This window comes from Haliotis asinina, chromosome 2, assembly GCF_037392515.1.
Source record: "Haliotis asinina isolate JCU_RB_2024 chromosome 2, JCU_Hal_asi_v2, whole genome shotgun sequence".
NCBI lineage: Eukaryota > Metazoa > Mollusca > Gastropoda > Lepetellida > Haliotidae > Haliotis > Haliotis asinina.
In genome coordinates, this window is record NC_090281.1 from 74475484 (window position 1) to 74497321 (window position 21838).

General features: G+C 38.6%; 1 protein-coding gene across 2 annotated transcripts; it reads left to right on the top strand.

Annotated features, from left to right (window-relative positions):
* Positions 1 to 3: 3 nt before the first annotated feature.
* On the top strand, positions 4 to 21415 carry LOC137274299 (TBC domain-containing protein kinase-like protein). 2 transcript variants are annotated; one of them, XM_067807433.1, is made up of 26 exons: positions 4 to 87; positions 588 to 822; positions 1726 to 1798; positions 3090 to 3204; positions 4160 to 4233; positions 4818 to 4959; positions 5203 to 5272; positions 5794 to 5849; positions 6415 to 6476; positions 6679 to 6736; positions 7082 to 7175; positions 7529 to 7667; positions 9275 to 9374; positions 9697 to 9746; positions 10370 to 10475; positions 11337 to 11471; positions 11800 to 11862; positions 12259 to 12436; positions 12916 to 12999; positions 13245 to 13330; positions 13793 to 13829; positions 14120 to 14281; positions 14761 to 14930; positions 15417 to 15592; positions 16286 to 16445; positions 18966 to 21415. In XM_067807433.1, the coding sequence occupies exons 2-26, from the start codon at positions 630 to 632 to the stop codon at positions 19074 to 19076; spliced, it is 2694 nt and encodes an 897-aa protein (XP_067663534.1). In that variant the 5' UTR covers positions 4 to 87; positions 588 to 629; the 3' UTR covers positions 19077 to 21415. The 2 variants fall into 2 exon arrangements, with proteins under 2 accessions (XP_067663534.1, XP_067663535.1); XM_067807434.1 differs by having other exon boundaries at positions 44 to 61.
* Positions 21416 to 21838: the final 423 nt, after the last annotated feature.

Consider the following 21838-nt stretch of genomic DNA (forward strand, 5'->3'; position numbering starts at 1 on the left):
TTTCAGGGGAGGTAACTGAGTTCCGGGAAAGGGGTGTGAAATTTTGTGTCTGCATTGAAATGTGTGCATTTGAGCCAACTTATTCTTGTAAGATATGCTAAGTGTGTTTCTTTGCTTTGGCAAAGTATCATTATGGTTTACTCCATGTATGTCAGTTCGTAGACATAGCAGAAAGTCTTGTTATTATTTGAGTTGTTACATCGCTAGGTTTGTGAATCAGCTCATGAGCCTCATGCTTAGAATCAGCTGATTCTGGTCATAGTAGCCATATGTCATCGATGTTTTCTGTATTTCTACATAATGTATCCGCTTTCACACATTTCAGATTGTTCTATTCACCATTGGGAGTTTTCATGTTCCCTAACCATGGTAGACATAACTGTCAGTACCTTGGTATCCAGTACCTTTCACTCTTTTCTTTGAGTCATTCAGTAAAAGTTTACGATGTTATAGAAAGTGTGTGATTCTTAAATGAAAATCGATTCTGATAATATCAAACTTTAGACTGCATGTTATTGCTCACTTTTCAAGTATTAGTCATTCATAAGAGCTGTAAAAACATTGATTTCTATTTACTTTTATTGCAGGTAGTGCCAGAAACCAAAAACACTTCATAACATAATTCAACCATGAGTAGGTTGGGTAAAGCAGAATTTGGAGTTTCCACATTCTTTGCGGCAAGTTATCCCAATGACAAATGTGGCGCCAACGGTCTCCCGCTCACCCCAAACTCCATTAAAGTTCTTGGACGCTTCCAATACCTGAAAACATTCGAGCATCCTGCTGTTTGCAAGTATCTGGATATTGTTAAAACCAAAAATGGTAGGTGAATGTCAAATGGGGGGACTAATCTGTACATTAATTATAGGGGATCACGCACATTGTACATGCAGCTTCATGAAAATCATCATCACCCCTCCTAGCCATAAATTATGAACAGTCCCTTAGTACTTGTACATGTATTCACGGTTTCACTAATGACAAGGTTAAGAGTATGAGTGAGTGAGTGAGTGAGTGAGTGAGTGAGTGAGGTTTTATGCTGCTTTTAGCAATATTCCAGCAATATCATGGCAGGATACACCAGACATGGGCTTCACACATTGTGCCCATGTGGAGAATTGAACTTTGATCTCTCAGCATGATGAGGAGATGCTATAACCATTAGCATCGGGAGGCGGTGGAGTTAGCAGACTGGTTAAAGCATGATGTTGTTGGAATATTCTAAAAGCAGTGTTAAACCATACTCTCTGTTAACCATTAAGCTACCCCACCACCCCTAATAGTATGAAAGAATGCATTAGCTATGGGATACAAGCTGGTGGTAGGAACTCTCTAGAACAAAGGCTGAATCACTGTTTGTGATCTTTACATACAGGTGTTGTTTATCCGGACTGAGTAATATTAATGCATAAGTTGATACTCTTTCATTTTGCATTTGAACCACTACCGTGAATACCCTTTGTTTTTTAGATTCAGATATTGAAGATGAGATATTGTCAGGAATAAATATACTGACATTGTCTTGATTGCATTTTCATGCTATTTATGGCCAACCAAGAAATACTATATTGTTTACGAAAGCTAGTGGTTTCTGTTATTATGTTATTACTGTTTTATTGTGCCAGTATCATTGATGTGTGTCCTGATTTAAGTTGTATTATACGTTATTGAACTGCTCTAATGGAACAGGGTAGAATGTATATTGACCAAATGTGTTTGTTCTAGAGAGACTGATTGTGGTATCAGAACACTACACAGAAAATTTATCCAAAGTCTACCAAACTGGGAAATATTCCAGGTAAGATATCAACTCGAGAAAAATGAAAACAAAATCTGGAAAGTTCTGTCGTTTCAATCCTCCTGTGGTGGTGTGTGGTCTTATGCATAGAGTGGAAGAGACAAATCAGTCAAAGTTAAGCAATGCTGGGTATGGAGAGTCTTCAGATGAGGGACCATGTTTGGCAGCTTGAGTCCTGAGAGTTTCAAGGACTTCAGTCCTGCCCCACAACAAAGCAACACATGTGGTCTCAACTTTGGCAAGTGAGTTTGTTCAAAACTGCCTCTGTACACCCAGCTGAAAATGGTTACCTGGTGGGATAAGTCAGGTGGCTATTAGCCTTCTAGCACCTCATATGCAGCTTGGTATATCCATTCTAACAATGTTCTCTATATTGTATGCGCTTAGATGGGGGCAGTCATATCATAGTTTATTTATTACTGAAGTCGTCAAGTTGAGGAAAATAAGCCCAAATCTACAATCGGACATAGGCTGGCTGCTGCTGTTGCCTTTTCTAGAATGCAGCATCATAGAAGAAATGTAACATCATGGCATTGTTCATGATGCCAAATCACCATGACAAAAAGATATTTTGCTCAGGGGCATCATGGGTAATATACATGGCCATATTATCTTTTTTTATACTAACTTACTTATTCATTACAGCAGTCACTGCATTACTTTGAATGGCAGAGGAGACATAATGAACTGCACATTTGGCAATGTATTAATATATGATGAACTATAATAAATGTATCAGACATCTTTTATAAAATCCATATCTTTTTAAATATAATTTGGTTTGTATTTTGAAAACGAAATCTGGATGGGTTCAGAGCAAAATTACTGTGTTCATCCCTTGTCAGATGTATACTTGATGGCTTTGATAGTAAGGATTTTATTTTGTTTTGAACATACATGTACTTGTATTTTGTAAGTGACATATACCTTTGTATAGGGCAAAATTATGGTGTCATATAACACAATGTAGTATCACTGATTCAGTGTTTAGTTAAACCATGAGGTTATTGATGTGTTATTTTATATGTTATGTTTAATGGTTTTAAGTTACATCTTCTGTTTGGCAATAAGTTCGTCTATTAATTTCCATTTTGAAGTACTTAATGAGGAGTTGTAAACTGATTTTGATTTAAACTTATGTAAGTCGCATTACACAATACTGCATGCAGTTCCTTTGTCATTGCAAACATATCTCTTGAAGTTTTGACAGAGTGTCTGTTGCTGATACTGTTTCCTTAAATCATTTTTGGTTGACATTGAGTATTTTATGTATATGTCCTTTTTCTTTCAGTGAAGCCACCCTCTTGCCACTGATATTTGAAATTCTACAAGGGTTGGATTATTTGAACAGTCGCGGCCTGACACACCGAAACCTGTCACTACACAACATCCTTTTCACGTCTGAAGTAAGTGGCAGTCATCAGTCATAGTTACCTAACAACATGTTATAGATAATTTTATTGGTAAATCTTTGAATCAAGTGTAAATTATCTGCTCATTATCATTCTAGAGCAGCTTAAGAGTGGGACTTACTCCTCACATCTTTCAGCTACCTTTCAATTTACCTGTCACATATTTTTATTACACTTAGTAAATAAGGTCTGCACTGGGTTTCAAAATATTTGGTCTGCATTCGTTGTTTTTCTTTTATGAGGAAACACAGGTTATTATTTTTGTGATAATTGCATATGTGCTTTTCAGTGATTCTCAACCTTGATTGGTCAGCTAAGCAGAGAAGAAACCTGATTGGTTAACAGAACTACTTTTCATGATCCTAGTTCACAACGTTTACCATTTCTTTCATTGTTAGAATGCATGCTGTACTCACACATTCTGCAAAAACATAAAGGTTAAAGAATATAAATACTCTTTTCATTATGCATTTTTTACAATAAAATTGTGTTATGGATAGTAGTCTTTTTAACACACAGTGGTATCTGTCTATAGCAAACTTGTCTGGGACTGACTCATTTGTCTGGATAGTAAAAGAGTCTGTGATAGACAATTTTTGTCTGTTTCCATTAACACCAGTCGGCTTATCTATGGGTTACACTTTCATCAAACCTTTTTGCAGGGTAAAAAGAGAAAATTGTATCACTTTTCATGATCAAACAATGGAGGACGACTCTGACAGTAAAGACATCAAACAAACAACACTAGACGAGATTACTTCCTACATATCTCTACATTTATATTTTTGAAAATTATTAAATTATTGTCCAAACAGAGGACTTCAATCTTTGCGACAGGACATGTCAGTAGCTGTTGTTTTCCATAATAAAGAAAGAATCAATACTGTTACAGTAACTACTTGTATTCTAATTATCAGTTAAATGGAACCCTTGTTTATCTGTCTTGCAGGGGAAGGTGAAGCTGTCTGAATATGGAATGTACCATATGACAGATGCTGGTAGCTCAGTATCATTCCCCATCGGGTAAGATATCATAATTCATAAGCCAATAAAACAGTTCCACTATGGTATGATGTGTTCACTCTCTCACATGGGGTGGTGGTTGAGTAGCCTGGTGGTTAAAGTGTTTGCTCATCATGCCGAAGACATGTGTTTGATTCACCTCATGGGTACAAAATGTGAAGTCCATTTCAGGCATCACCCGCTGTAACATTGTTGGAATATTGCTAAAAGTGGCATAAAGCCAAACTCACTCTCTCACTCAATTAGTTATGTCAAGTTGTTTACATAAGATTGTGTTATACAGCATATTTTAAACTGATGGTCAGTGGTATGCATGGCCACCAAACCAATGGTCAGTGGTATGCATGGCCACCAAACCAATGGTCAGTGGTATGCATGGCCACCAAACCAATGGTCAGTGGTATGCATGGCCACCAAACCAATGGTCAGTGGTATGCATGGCCACCAAACCAATGGTCAGTGGTATGTATGGCCACTAAACCAATGATTGAAACTAGTGGTTGATGGCATGCAATACAACACAAACTAAAGACCTGTGACACTCACTCACTACTTTGATTCTTTTTCCAAATTTTGCCATTTAGTCACCCAAAGTACATGGCCCCTGAGGTACTGTGTGGAGGCCCCACAGAACTGGATGACACATGTGAGACGAATGTCCAGCCTGTGCCCTGCTTCAAAGTTGACATATGGTCACTGGGTATCATCCTCATGGAAGCCTTCACAGTAAGGGGATGATGATGATCATCATGTTTTAAGTAATCACGTTTATAGTAACAGGTTTTGTATAGTGTGCTCGTCATAAGATTTCTTTTTGAAAATATTTCCTTTTGGCAAGAAAGAAAACTGATTTGCAGGATATAAGAGACTCAGTGATGTGCAAAAAAATTACCTTTTAATTCATTCTAAATGTTTGTCATTTTCAATATTATTCATATTTATGAAAAAAGGTCATTGTTCGTCTTTCAGGGAAAAGAGTTATGGGAAAACTTGCCCCTGGAGCAGATTTTTGAGAAGGTGATGAAACTTCTAGATTCTGGTAAGTACATTTGTGCTGAACGAGCCTGCTTTACTGCACTTCAAACTATAACAACACAACTGAGCTGCTTCATGGTTGAAAGAATTATAAAAAGTAGTTGATTTTCTGCAGAAATACATTGATATTGGTTACTCCATATTTCCCCTCACTTTGTTTGATTATGATGGAATATGAATCTTCATTCAGTGAGAGCTGAACATATAAACAAAGAAACAAGATGATTTCTAGGAGTTTAGGGGACAAAAAGATGAAAGTGTCCCAATAACTGAAACAAATGTTATTTAATTATTCATGCTACAAAATTCCCATACTTTTGCGTAGGGATATAGAAATCTTTACATTGGGACAGCAATTTCAAGATAAATTTGAATATCAAAATATACTATTCATACGATTATGAATATTTAACTCAAATTACCCATCCTATCATCCAGTAAGATGTGATGAATGCTTCTGTCATTGCATGTGTGTTCTTGACGTATTGTTGTATCTGTGTAATCTATAAAAATGGCAATTTCCAGACATGGATCCTCTAGATGTTATAGCACAAGACCAGGGCATAGAGACACAACTTCATGTGAGTACTGAGGGTATATACCCCTTTCAGTAACAACATGGAATGACATACATATGGTACAAAGCTGGGACAGTGGGGCAGTGTGGTGATTATAGAGTTCACTTGTCACATGGGTACAATTTGTGAAGCCCTTTTGTGCTGTCCCTGTGATGTCATGTTGCTGAAATATTGTTAAAAAGTGCATACACATTTGGTAATGTTGCCTATCCTTACTGAAGCAAGTGGAATTAGCCATCATTGTCGCAATATGGCTGCACCACTGCTGACTTTTCCTCACTCGCACCCCAGGTTAAAATAATGTTCGCAGCAATGTATGTTTGTTGTTAGAGGTGACTAAATGGATGGAGTGGTCAAGCTGTGTCAAATGGTTGAGGGAATGTTATGCCATAGTATCCTAGTTACATGAATCAATGTGTATTATGTGAGTCACTGCATTGTCTGATCCAGAATTTATTCTTCAGAAATGTACTTTACTGAGAAAGTGTAATCCCAAATACCACATGTGCCACATTTGACAACTTCCTTAATGACACTGTGTATTCATATATATTGGTTTCAATTGCAGGAACTTTCCAAAGATGGTTTAGACTTTCTTCGGCTGTGTTTGACACGGTTGCCATCTAAACGGTGAGACTTCCTCAATCCCATATCTGTTAAGAAACTTTATCTTGCCGAGCTGCCTACCCTGGTTCTATTCCCCAGCTGGTACCCCATGGTGATATTGCTGGAATATTGCTAAAAGCAGCATATTGATAAGGTATATTATTATATCTCATCTTTGTGTGTGAATGTGTACAACATGTCAGTAACTTTGATATTTTTCTTTCAGTCCAACTCCAGCAGCTTTGAGAAAGCATCCATTCATACGAGAACTACGTTTGAAAGAGGTGATTATTCTTATCAGACTGATGAAGCATTTTGATCATAATGAGATCAGTTGCTGTTTGTGTGAGCGGGGTAGTCTAGTGGGTAAAGCATTCACTTGTCATGCTCAAGACAAGGGTTTGTTTTCCCACATAGGCATAATGTGTAAAGCCCATTTCTGTTATCCCTGCCATGATATTAACTCACTCATGTCTTATTGACAGCACAATATTAATGAAACTCCAGTTATTTTAGTGGTTATTTTGAAGACATTTATTTACAACTGGATAAGAGATTACAATTCAGTCTAAAATATATGGACCCCAGGATAATGTTCTTGGTCGTGATTTGTGTGGTCTTGGCTACAGATCCCGTACAAGAATGGATACCCTCTCTTCACTGCCCACCTTCGATGTGCTGACCTTGAGTTGCCAGTTCTTAATGAGGATGCCGACATGAATGGTCATTTTACAGTTTTGTTTTCTAGGATTTGTTAATTTTAGAAAAAATGTTGGGAAATATGTCTAAGATGAATAAAAGCCATAAGACACTGATCATTGTCGATAGTAACCATATTTTGCAGTGGGCAGTTCATTATATTTCCTCCTTTTTGTTGTGATAGTCCAGACAGTATGGACTATCATTTGATGATAGCATATTTTGAAGTAAGCTAGATATTGATGCAAGTAGGGAATCTGATACAGGGATTGTGTATTCAAATATGTCCTTTTTTTATAGAAAATGAGAAATGATGTATCATGTAGCCCATCTAATGCTGTGAATATTGAATGTTTCCTTTCGTCTGAATAATTTAGATTTGTGTGAAGACCATTTGTCGGAAAGAAGCATGGAGGAGGTTTATTACTTATGGAGACTGGCGGGTGGTGACCTAGAGATGGCACTGCGGAAAGCTGGTCTCATTAAGACCAACCCTCCCATAACACTACTGCCAAGGTACGAAATAATAAATACAGTCAGTGGCCAAAGGTCTGTTCGCACCGGCGACTTCACACCTATTTATAGCAAAGTCTGGTCCCTTCTTTAAATTCACGTATTTATGTAAGTAATAAAGGTATTCACCTCATATTTTCAGAATTTAGAGATACGAACCTGTTGTCTTAGGACATCTCGCAGTCGTCTTGGCAAACTGTCATATAAACGACGAATGTAAACGGGAGACCAGTCCAAATGTGATTCACCACACAGATGAGATATTCTCTCAAGTTAATGCCACCTAATCTTGTTTTGAGTTGATATTTAACAGTTTTCCACACATTTTCAATAATATTGAGATCTGGGCATTGTTGGGGGCCATGGCAAAGTCGGAATATGATTTGCCTGTTTCCAGCAGATAGCCCGAACAGACACATGACAAGGAGCATTGTCTTCTTGGAAAATCCATTTGCGGTTGGCAAAATGCCTGGCAACTACAGGCCACAAATGATTATCAAGAATGGCAATGTACTTATCAGTCTTCATGTTGCCATCAATGACAGTTAAAGTTCCCACACCATACGCCGACACACATCCCCAAAACATCACTGAAAACTTAAAATTTCGTTCATGATCGGCATGAATCCCCAAACACTTGGGTCGCAACCGCTCATCCGAGTTTCTCCACACATAAACTTTTCTGTCTTCCCCGATCTGACTTGTGTCAGATCACTAAAAAAGACATTTTCACAATTTTGTCTGACAAAATTGGCGTCTCTTCTCTCTATTAACACGAGAAATGATGATTTTCTTGCTTACCACATGTCTGCGGTACCCCTAAGTGAACAGTCTTCTTCTGACTGTGTGAGAAGACACTGTAGTCTGTACCTGATTGTTAAATTTTGCCGTCAAATCCCTAAGAGTTTGACGGTGATTCCTTTTCACAAGACGAAAAAGTGATCGTTCAGTTCTTGGTGACGATTTGTGAGGCCGCCCACCTCTTGGCAACGATTTCACTGAACCGCGCTCCCGAAAACGCTTTAAAGTTTTCTGAATTGTTTAGAGGTTTATACCTGTCAAATCAGGAATTTTGTAGCTTCATTGGCCTTGTTGATCCAACTCGACAGATGTCAATTCTCGGTTGACAGGCGGCATGATAGCAGACGACAAAAATGTAAACGAAGAAAGGGAGGTAATCGCGCGTTATGGGTGCAACACGTATTTTGTGACCTGTGAAATTTTGAACCCGAATGGCATTACGATTGGTGGCTTATCAACACGGTGAGACGCTTTCAAAGTCAGCCTGCAGCTCAAAACATGGGCAACGTAACATGATTTGCGAACAGACTTTTGGCCACTGACTGTATTGCTAACACACCACAAAGAAGTGATTGACCATTCCAGTTGAATGCACAAGGCAAACTCAACTCACTTTGAATCATAGCGGTATAGACAACTGTTGTATTGTCATAAATCAAGGATCTATCCAAATGTGACGTCAGACATAATGCCATCATGATGTCTCTTCTCTTCAGCTACCAGTTTAATTTGGCTTTCACAATGACTGGACAATAAGAAAGCAAAATTTTATGATGACCAATTATAAATTGTGTTCCTCTCTCATTTAGCTACGTGAACCCAGAAGGGGAAGTGTACGGCCAGCCAAGGGATGATGCAGAGCTCCTGGAAAATACTGTTGTTATCCTGTCACAGGAACAGCTCCGAAATGTATGTGAAGTCAGTGGATCATTCAAATGTGTGCAGAGTAAGGGAGAAAACTCATAAATGTACATAGTGTAAGTGAGGTTACTTTGGAATATATATGATACAGATAAAGGGATACAAGCTGAGTTACAAGGGAAGAAGAAAGTTGTCATTCTTCAGCTGTGTAAAATTATACTGAGTTATGAAGTATGGATAAGTTTCCTGCAAGTTCTGCTAAGGTTTGTAAATGATTAGGGATTAGTGATTAAGATTAAGTACACCTGTTGCAATTAAATGGGCTTACATATAATTTGATACTAGCATCAACCTTTTATTTCTGTGACAGAGACTCAAGGACATCGAGGAGACAGCGTATTACCCACTGCTGGAAGATGAGTAAGTTGTCATTTTCATTAAACTAGTTAAAGATTTAGTATCAAACTCGCTTTCGCTCGTCTGATACCAAATCATTAACTCGTTTAATAAAATGGTATTACATGGAAGGTCGTTTAGTATCCTCTATAGATAGGTCTACAATCTCTTGGCTACATCGTAACAAAAGATACTTACTTAGTTACTATTCCTTGTCTGGTATCGCCAGTATCTTTGTGTTATGGATTTTTTTATGGGTAAGAACGTCCATTGCTTTATTGATTGTCACATGAACAATTGTACGACATGTCACTAACATGTCATGTCAACTTCATTTCTAACATCAGCCATCATCCAAGTGCCAATGTCTGTGAAAGCTACCTCATTATACTGAGAACAAACTCTGCTCTCTAAAAATGTGGAAACATACTGTCTGATGATAATTAGAGAAAACAAAGTGTGGAAGTCAGTAAACTGTCATGTTGGGCGTCTGTGTTAAACCAGGGCATGCCAAGTTAGTTAGGTTGGTCTACGAAAACAGCAAAAGCCCAAATACTGACACATGTTATGTTAGTGAAACAATAATGATCATGACATTAAAACCAGTTTCACCTCACCTATCATAATGCATATAATCATTTTGTCAGGTCAAGCACAACGTCTGCTGGGTTACCAACGTCTCCGAGCAGCGGCGACCTGACTGACACTGCCAGTCTCCCCCTCATCATCCGTGAGAAGGACGTGGAGTACCAGGTGATACCTCCTAACATGTCATCAGCATCATGTGGACATTTTGGAATCGGATAAATTCCTTTGCTGTTTAGATTTACAACATGATTTACTTTGAAGGAAAGGGAGTTCAAAGTGTTGTTATTGTTTTATTAGCTAATCTTAAATAGGACCCAGGCATAAATGGGTCCCAACCATGGACAGTAAAGGGAAATAATTAGCTTGCTGTTTCTGACACACAAGGATAAGTTGGACCTGGCACAGAGAATTTGTTTATGAGAAGCAGGCCTCCTGATTCAATGAACAAACCCATTTGGTTTGTAAAAGGGAGGGTAGATATAGGCTACAGTATGTGCAGTGCATGATGATGAAATTGATTCCGCGTGTAGCTGCACATGCCTTGTTCATAAGAATCTCATGTGCTTCACCCATCGCACTACACTCGATCGCAGGCAGCCTGGGGAACCCTTCGCTCAGCGTGGCAAGTGCTAGTGGGCACTCATGCATGCTAATATGAGTCAATTGTCAGGTCTGTGCTCAGTAAGTTGAAGTAATGTTACCAACTGTGCACAGCAACATTTAGCTTACGGTAGCTGAATTTCGGTCACAAACTTATACGTTTTGAACCTAAATTTCCATTGAAACAATACTGTCTTGTTACATTCAGTGAGTTTTTTTGTGTTTTAATGTAGAGACTTATAACAATATCCCATCAATGTTTTATCTTTTGTCCACGTGAAAAGAGCATGAGTGGCATGGCTTGAAAAGAGTAGATAGGTAAATCTGTTGCCAAGTAACACTATCATATAGTTTATAAAGACAAGAGACATTATAAACATATCAAGAATATACTGTTTAAGATGAGTTGTGAATGATGCTCTCCAGTTCCACCGCATCATCCTGTATGAGAGGCTACTAAAGGCATACCCATACAAGAGACCACACATTTGGCAGGAAGCCAGGGTAGACATCCCTCCTCTAGTCCGTGCTCATGTCTGGGCCGCTCTCCTGGAAGTGGAGGTAGGAAACGAAACTGATTATATACTCCACCAAACTATCTGTATCAGTTATCAAAAGAACTGAGTACACATCCCTCCTCTAGTCCTATCTCACATATGGGCCGCTCTCTTGGAAGTGGAGGTTGGAAACGAAACTGATCATATGCTCCACAAAACTATCTGTATCAGAGTACTGAACATACATTCCTCATCTCGGCTGCGCTCACATCTGGACGTGTCTCCATGTCCTTTCACACGGCTGTAACGGTGAAATAATTTAGCTTGAAATGTCAACCCATGACCTCAATGTTATATCCTGTTTGTATTACTCCTTTTATGTGCCCACCCAGGGTGACATCGAGGCTCTGTACGACTCTATTGACAAAGAAACTCCAACAGCCACAGACAGACAGGTAAGTTCTGACACACCAGCACCATGAACTTGGGAAGTCCAGAGTGGACACAGACTTGGTGCTGTGGGCAGTCCCTGTGGTGAAGGCGTTCACTCGTCACACTGAATACCTTGCTTCAATTGCCCACTTGGACACATTCTGTGAAGTTGAATTCTGGTGTCCTCGGCCTTGATATCACTTGAGTGTTGCTAGAAGTGGCATAAAACCCAACTCACTCACCCAGCAACCCTCCAACCCACTCACTCACTCACTCACTCTGATCTAAACAACCTTTGCTCTAAATTATTCTTAATCATGTAATTTATATGTTGGATTCTGGGATATATTTCAAACTATGTAACATCAACAGAGGTTTACACATTCATTTCATCCACATTTGCTCCTTTTCACCCACAGATCGAGGTTGACATTCCTCGTTGTCATCAGTACCATGAACTCCTGTCCTCACCAGCAGCTCACACCAAGTTCCGCCGCATCCTCAAGGCGTGGGTTGTTAGTCATCCGGAGTATGTCTACTGGCAGGGGCTGGACTCACTGTGTGCCCCATTCCTGGCCCTGAATTTCAACAACGAGGGTAAACACCTCCCATCTCTGCTCCCTTGTAAATCAAACAGATTTAGCAATTTTTTTAGGGTATTTAGGGTATTTTTTTTTTTTTTCTGGGTAGGGGTGAGGGAGGGAAGAGTATGATTATGATTTTGTGTGTGTGTGCATCATTCAGTTCATTCTGGGGAGGAAGAGAGTCAGGAGTAGTGGGGAGTAGTCAGCAATTAATTTCAAAATATAGGAAAGGAGAGGGAGGTTATTGATTTCATACATGACATGGGTGTCACTTACTTTGTACATAAACATGAGGTGGAGCACTCACATTGTACATACATTTCTATAAAAATCATCATCACCCCCCAGCCATAAATCATGTACGTTCCTTTACATGTGTCTTTTCATTTTGATATATTTTCAGATTGACTATCAGTTGTATTTGAAAAGGATGTTTTGGTCTTGTTGATTTCAAGTATTTTAATTGCTGATGATTTTGTGGTTCTTCTCCAGCATTAGCATTCTCCTGCCTGTCTTCATTTATCCCCAAGTATCTGCACAAGTTCTTCCTCAAGGATAACTCTGCTGTGATTCAGGGTAAGGGACTCCAGATACAGTTAACACAGTGTGTATCACCATCTTCAGCTTGAGGAATGTCCTGCTGGCTGATGTGTAGAAGTAACATTATCCCTGTATAAAAAGCATGGTAAATAATTGAATATAACCTTTTCTTGTGACTTGAGGTGACAGTGGAAACACAAAGTTATAAGGTAATTGCCAATCTATAACCATCTCCTATCTGTTCTTTTCTCATTATCTGGCTTTTCATCTGTTGTCCACAGAGTATCTGGCTGTCTTCGCTCACCTCATTTCATTCCATGACCCGGAGCTGGGCAATCACCTGGATGGCATTGGGTTCATCCCTGATGTAAGTAGAGTGGTCTGTACATACATGGATAGGGGAAGGGGTGAACAGGAGTATTTAGTTGAAACATCAGTTGATTTTGTTTCAGTTGAAAATGTGAAGTATTTTTCAAATAAATCTGCAGGTATTTTTGTGTTTAAATTTCACCCTTTTTCTAGTGGCTGTTCTGTCCTTGGGCAGTACGTCTTTAGCTGTTGCTAGGGTAGCCTGGCATGCAGGTGTCTATAGTTGTTACCAGGGTAACCATGTATGTAGGTCTATAGTTGTCACGATAACCTGGTTTGTTGGACTATTGTCTGTTGCCAGTTAAGCCAGGTATGGAGGCATGTGGTTGATCTCAGAAAGTGCTGTCCATGCCTTGATGTAGGCCTATCACTCTGGCCCTGAATCAAAACATAACTTAACAGTTTCCATATTCTGTTACTTGTTCTTGTTGGTTTGATAGATTTACTTGTTCTGTTCCAGCTCTATGCCATTCCTTGGTTCCTTACAATGTATGCCCGTAAGTAGTACTTTTTGAAAATGAACAGTAATGTGAGGGAAACAGATGTACGTATGCGGGACATTCCTCAGGCACATCCTGCTTTAGTAATTCATGACAATAATCAGCATGTTGTGTCTAGTTTTTACCAAGGAGGAACAGTTTCACAAAATAGTTCTGAGACCAGATCGGTATAAAAAGGAAGTCATGATGATTAGGAGGAGGAGGCCGACAATTATTGTAACAAGGGCAATGATGACCGCTTCATGTGACTGTTAAGGTGTCTTAACATGGATTTCTTGTCCTTGTAGATGTATTTCCTCTTCACAAGATAATGCACCTGTGGGACACACTGTTGCTAGGCAACTCATCACTCCCTCTATGCATTGGTGTAGCTATTCTCCAGCAGCTGAGAGATCGTCTTCTCTCCTTTGGGTTCAATGAGTGCATCCTGCTTTTTTCTGATATGCCTGGTAAGTTATAATGTATCATGCATGTTGTAATATCAGCTGTATCCCAGCAGCCAAAAAAAACCCGGACTAGTAAATCAGTGTATGAATATGATTTGCACCATGTGGTACTATGACATTCCCACAGAAATAAGATCTCCACTGTGAAATGATGCCTTTCTGTGTGAACAAACTTTCAACATCAAGCGACAACAAAAGATGGTATCTACAGCCAGTCAGATGTCTCCTTTCTCAAACAATCCTGCTTCATTTCTTTATAATCTTAAAATATATAGAACGATTCTTATCAAATAAGACTGCCATAATATGTATCTAAATTTTTGCTGAGTGTGGCACTGAACACTAAAACTTTGTATGTCTCTTGCTAGAACCATCAGGGACATACGTAGATGCTGAAATGTTTGTCCATATTCCTTGTTATATAGAGTTCAATAACCTAATACTATTATTATTATTTTTCTAATCTGATTCTGTGTCTCCAGAGATTGACATCGAGCGATGTGTAAAAGATTCAGTAAAGATCTTCTGTACCACACCAAAGAGTGCGACATACCGCCACCATGCACGGCCTGCACGACCTAGGGCGTCTGCTCCTCGTCCCAAACTGTCCTACTACAGCCAGGACTACAATGAATCACCACAGAATGACCTGGTCAGAGAGAGCTCTTTACAATATTATGATATTGTAGCTGTTCACAGTGTTATAAGACTGTAACAAGTTTAATATTAGATTTTTATTGTCTTTTAAAGGTTTCACTGTTAATTTCCTCCCTGTGATGAGGAACATAAAGTGTTATCCTTAAAATAATCTAACTCTTTGATTCTTCCGACATACAAGTCTGGTGGTCTATTTCTGATATCAGGGCATTATACCATGATAATTATTTGAATGGTTATCATGCTGAGGGTTTGATACCAAACCTCAAAATGCCAGTACATCAAATTTTTCTGCCAAAATATTCAACCGAAAAATAATCCTTTGTATTCGGAGAACTTATTATCACCTTTTATTCAAGAGACATTTCTCATACAATCCAATGCAAGCCCTGGTGTTAACACAAATCTCATATACAGTGTGGGCCCTTGCCGACTCTACTCACTGCAGACCTCTTCTAATCCTTCCTTTTTCTGCCCACAGTCTATGGAGGCACTGACACTGGAGGAGCTCAAGTCCGAAAAGGCACCACGGATATCAGCAGAAGACCTGATTGAGCTAGGTGAGCTGATGGGCTCTGCCCCCACACGCAGCCCCACCAAAAAGAAGCAGAACAGCAAGCCCATGATCCTGGTGATAGATGTGAGAAGCTCAGAGGAGTATCCTTTCTTGAGGGGTTTTAGGCAGTGAAATATGACACATGACCGCTGTCTAGAAACTCATCTCATGGATTTATGCACTAATACATCCATATTGACAGTTTTCATGCAAGGTCCTGTTTCCTGTGGTCTTAGTTCTTAAATATAGGTTTATTATCACTGTGCAGTTGGTGAGGTAGACTGATGAGTTGTAGTGATATTTTTAGGCAGTGACTAAGATTAGTGAAATATGGGATTCTTAAGGCCCAAATGGTGTTGAACAACCTGCTGTATGATGTGGTCTGAGACAGCAGCAGAATGCCAGGAGAAAGACAGTGTAGACATGGTAGAAAATCCATGTGTTAAATGATCGTGGTTGTAGCAGACCTGTATTATGTGATACTGCTTAAGGACTTTGTGGATGAAGTTAAGTGTGTACTTTCATTATACTCATATATAGGTAATAATTTACATATTATTCTCTGGACATTCTGGTCAAGACAGTTATTTCCTGGCCTATAGCTGGAATATTGCAGGATGAAACATTGAACAATAAACATAACACGCTGGGTGATCAGGATGATCACACTAATCCCACTGTGTTGACGAGGTGGAGGTAATTTTGTTGATCCCTCACCAGGTGGAACTCACTCTTAGGGTGGCTAGTTGCCTGTGTAGAAGGGAACAATGTGATATGACCTTGACCTTGCCCAGATACAAAAGAGGGACCATCCCCAACAGTATCAACATTCCCTTCCATACGGCCTTCTCCCCTGAAGGTGACCTTGTCATGTGCCCAGCTGTACAAGCCCTCAACGCTAGCAGAGGTCAAGTCAGGGTCATCATTGGCAACAGAGGCAGAAATGCTGCAAATGTAAGTATTGGGGACTAGTCATTTAATACTTGGCAAATATGTTCAGGCAGATGATTTTGATAAATGGAATTATCTTTGTCTTTTAGGAATAGAATTGTTTTTCCTTGATAAGTTTAGATCTGCTCTTAACATAATAAAAGTTGAAAATATTGGCTTAGAATGCCAAGTCATGCTATGATAAGTACTGTCCATTGCATATTTGCTGCCAAGCTCTTTGTTGGTTTTGTCATTGTATGTTATTGTTTAATTACATCACTGCAGTGTAAGTGAAGAAATACAACTTTGTAATGATATGCTGATAGCAGTTGAATTACAGTTTGAATACCCTGGGAAACATCAGCTTCCAGGTATCCTTTTGAGTTGGTTCTCTGATGATGGCATGAGTGCATTTAAAATGCCTATTTTCACTTATATCACCTGGGCCCACAAAACGATCTTACCGCTACAATTACTGTAAATCCTTAAGATTGCGATCTTAGGCTTCAGCTACAATCGCCATCCACTGGCACAAAGTGATTGTAGGCTAAGATCATTGTAAGTCACAATAAAAACTTACAATTGGTTGGAACCAGTTTTAAGGAGCTAGTCAGTAGTCAGTAGCAAAATGGTGTCCAAGTTGGTGTCAGTTTCACGCAAATAATTAGCTTTACGTTTAGGGATTGCTTTCATATTACATAAAACTGTATGATTAGCCATGACACTTCAACAACACAGAGAATGCAACATCAATTTATCATCAGAAATACTGTTATTTGCAGTAGTGAACAAAATCATTATCGAGTCCATATCATGAAGTACATTTCTCACCCGATTCGGTGTTGGAAAAAGTATGAACACCATACCTTTTTGATAATCAAGGAAAGGATAGTAACGAAAGGTGTCTGCATGCAATTAGCAGTGGCCATGACCTTTTTAATAACTCAAGGGCAGCTAATCTTAGTTTTTACACCATATGGGAGTGGTTTCCCTATGCATATTATGCCGTTGCCGTAAAATCTGCCATGCCCAAATAAATTGTATGTTACATTGTGACAGCGCAGATCTCCACATATATTTCTTTTCGGCCATAGTCGTGTCAGTGACTTTGTCATGCTTTATCATTACAATCATTTACACTTGGATAACATACAAAATTATGTCTCTTTCTGATGAGAGAAAAGAGTTTTAATCTATGCATTTTTAATATAAGACAAGTATTCTTCAAACAGGAAAATACACTTGCTGAGGCATGTGAAATTTGCGTAAAAAAGTTTCTTAAGAAGAAAAAATAATTATCAACAAAATAGCGTAAAGCAATTAACATACTGTGGATAAGTATTTAACAACACATACAGCACACATGGAATAATATCGTTTTCATATTTCCCTGTCATGCATTTTCCACAACGCTCCCACAGTCATGTCACCCTTTCATATCTTTGTCAAATCTAATGCTTGTGGGATATATTAGGGATTTTACTCCAAATAACGACTGGATGCCAAACTCAGTTTCATTGACAGCTATTGACAAATCATGGCACATTTAGGTGTTGTATCATAAGGAAATTTTGTTTATAATTCATGTTATCTTTTAATTTTCATGATTATTAGGTCAATAGTGCAAAACCCAAATTTGTTAATGTATTTGTTGTATTTCATTATTTTCATAAAGTGATATTTCTGTGGCTGCAGTATCCCATTCTTAGTTCATAAATCATATTTGAATGTAGAAAAATTAGAGAATAACCCACGAGGTACGAGTTATCATATATGTTATCTTCCACGTTATCATTACAAAGATTTGTGGGGTTTTGTTTGTTTTGTTTCCGTGAAAATTCTGCCAGGTGCGATTAAGGAAGGAGTGTCAGTTGCGTACAGTAACCAGTTCCACGTTTTATTTGCACTGCATGCTATGGCAGACAGCTGTAGACTGGAGTCGAGTTTAAGAAATTTCTACCTCCAACGTTGAAGTGTTCGATCTTAGTTAAGATCGCGATCTTAAATCCGTGCTGTCTTAAGATCGTCTTTGTGCAAGTGGATTAGGGCAATTGTATGGTGATTGTAAAGTTGATTGTAGGGGCCTAAAACTGATTGTAACTAAGATTGTTCTGTGCAAGGGGGCCCTGTGGTTGAGGGGTAGCCTATTAGTTGAAGCATTTACTTAGTGGTTAAAGCCATAACCGGGGTGCCATGTGTGTTCCCCACATCATATTGCTGGAATATTTCTAACAGTGGCATAAAACTAAACTCACTCACTTTCATATATCACCCTGTGCCAAAGCAAATCTTTAATCTTTGTTTCTGAGGAAAATGCTGTGTTTGTAATGATAAACTCATCTGATGAGCGATAGGTCTCAACTGCAACATTGACGAGTGGTTTAACAGCGTCTTTGAACTTTGTTTCTGCCACATCACATCACATCAACTTAATGTTAATTGAAACTGACGTAGATCATACATTACCACTTTGTTGAAACCTACAGGCATGACAGTGTTGTGCTGACACTGTACGGCATATGAGTATGATGAATCTGGTTTCAGTTTGCTGCAGAGCTGATTCGACTGGGCTACTCGCGGACATGTGTGCTGCATAAAGGTGTGGATGTGTTCAGACAGACTGGACTGCTAACTGTTCCTCCTGCAGACTTATGAGCAGCTGCAGTCGCGGACACAGGGTTTGGTAAAGTTGGGGGTGCGCATGGCTTGACAGCGTGCAGTTAACATGTAGGATGTATACAACAGTGGGTGGCTCAAATGCACAAACCCCACCTGGGTTGAGCTGTCGTGAAAAACATGGGACATTTGTATTGTTGGGAACTAAAATCAAACTATTCATGTCATCAATTCTAGTAAAGTTAAAGTGAGGAAGATCCATATTTTGTAAAGTCTGGGTGGGAGTCATACAACGCTAAGGCCATGAAGTGACTTAACAGAGTGCAATATTCACATCTATGGTCTAAAACTTCACACCCACAATCTGCCTGTGCTAGTGAGATGTTCAAGGGCAGGAATGTACTCTGGTATTGTATGTAACCGAGATCAACTATTCTCATCTATTTATTTGTAATGATAGGTTTGCCGTCTTTCATGAAGGTCAGGTTTATTCATGTGCACAGGTGGGCAGTAACCTAGTAATCAGAAATGATTATATTTCAGTTCCCTCAAAATGCGAGCAAATTGCCTTTTAACATGTATTTTTTTTATTCGTTTTTATTTTTTAGACAAATTATGGAGGGAATATGTCTGCATTAGCTATTGAGAGATGTGATTCACATGACATTGTTGAAATCTTCCTATAATGTGTGAATGATGCCATGCTAGAATAATGCCACAGTTGAATATAGCTGAGGTCATTTGTCACTTGTATTTTCCGCAATTGCCACTGTGATAAGTGTGTTTTTCTCAAGGGATTCAGAAATAATTAGCAGTTCAGAAAATATTACACTCAAACGTTTGGGCTACTCATTTCACAATACTTATGTAAGAATGGTTGTATTTGCTCCGGGTCTTTGCTTCTCTTGCAGGAAATGCAAGAATGTGGACAGTTGTTTTGTAAAATGAGCATGACGTGTTGGTGTAATGCTCTTGATTTCTTTCCCACCTACTTGCCAAAGATACATTTCTTGGCTTTGTTATTATGACTTTTCAACGCATTGTTTAAGTGACTGTGGCACTGTTCATTACACAGGAATGATGAAAACATTCTCCCTGCTTCAAGATGATGTGACAAGGGGCATCATGACCGCAAAATTTGTCAGTCAAATAGTGTGCTTGAATCAACCATTATCAAGTGCAATATTTCGTGTACATTGTTTTTGTTCTGTAACCATAGTAACAAATGATGCTTGTTGATGTGATAGTCTGAGTGAACATGATATGAGTGATCTGCTGTTTCGCTGACAATCTGATCTATCTGCTACCTACTCTCACATGTGAAGAGATACCATAAGCTTTAAACGCTTGACAAGGGAGTATTGTCAGATTGAAAATTTCATGACAGATCTATTATTCTTACTTTTCAAGAAATTTAAGAAGTTCAAACATAATGTATCCAATTTATTTTGGGTTATGAGAATGTGAACAAATGTTTCATGTATTTAGAGAACATGACAAAGATGTAATCATATCATGTAGGCATGAGGTATAATGTAACTCAAATTTTGTCAGCATTTACCTCCACTTACAAATATCTAAATTTCTCTGGGATTGAATGTGCATCTTTGATAGAACTTTAAAACCAGCCATCCTCTTAGTGATCTCTAAAAGTACTGTATTTTTATTGGTTTAAATTGGTATCAGATTTGGCACATACGGGTACATTTGTTTACTTCATAGGATGTATGACTTCCAGATGTTTTGTGAAGAGAAATGACAAATATTTCTATTGACTGAATGTGTCTTTGGATACTGATGGTTGTGGCCGCCATTACGTCTAATGGCTGACTTAGGTGGGCAGGACAGTGTGTATGCAAAAAATCTGGATATATTGGATATTTTCTTAGTCACATGAGTCCATGTGTGTCTTAATAATGCTGTAGGTAAATTACAACAAGGTGAGGTAACAGTGCAGGTAAATAGTAATCAGCTGCAGAGACACATTCAGGGATGAGAATGGGTATGAGTGAAAAAAAAAGAGGAAAATTGGCTAGGCCTCTTTGGAGTCGTGTAAACTGAAACAATATAACATATACATGTATCATGAACAAGACCAGTGCCATCAAATAAACAGAATTCTGTGGATTCACGGAAAATTCTCATCCCTGCGCATTGATCCATTTCTTAATTCTACAAAATAATGTAAAAGGCATAGTTGCACATTTTCAATGACCTTTCATTGTCACAAAACAGACTGGAGTTTGTTGTGCTGGTGAAGTACTGGCAAGAATGTCAAACTGTATCGGTTACGCCAAAATAATGAATGAATGTACATTTCCTATTGTAGGTAATAATTGTGATTAATTTTGTTGTAAATAAATGTATCTCAGTGATGATCACTTCAGTTTATTTCTCCTGTGTTACATAATGGTGATCAGGATGGGCCATTTGTGTAAGTCATCCTTTAGAATTGTCTCCTTCTCAATATGGGCCTGACACAAGATGGTCATTAGTTACAGAGTATGTTCCAGCTTTGGCCATTATTGTGTAACGAATATAGAAGTAAATTAATCTTTTTTTGTCAGATGGAGGTTCCTTAAGTCTTAGTTTCTTATCAAAATATGAGTATGGTCCTGTTATCACTTGAAAAGTGGTACTAACTTACCTCTGGTTTGGTCTTAAAGACTGTTACCAAGTTACACGAAGCAAACTGTGTCAGGAGTTCTTATAAAGCAAACAGTGTTGGGAGTTCATGTCAAGCACTACTATTGCGAGTTTTTATGTTGCAGTGTGATTTTTGAGTGAGAAACAATCAGATC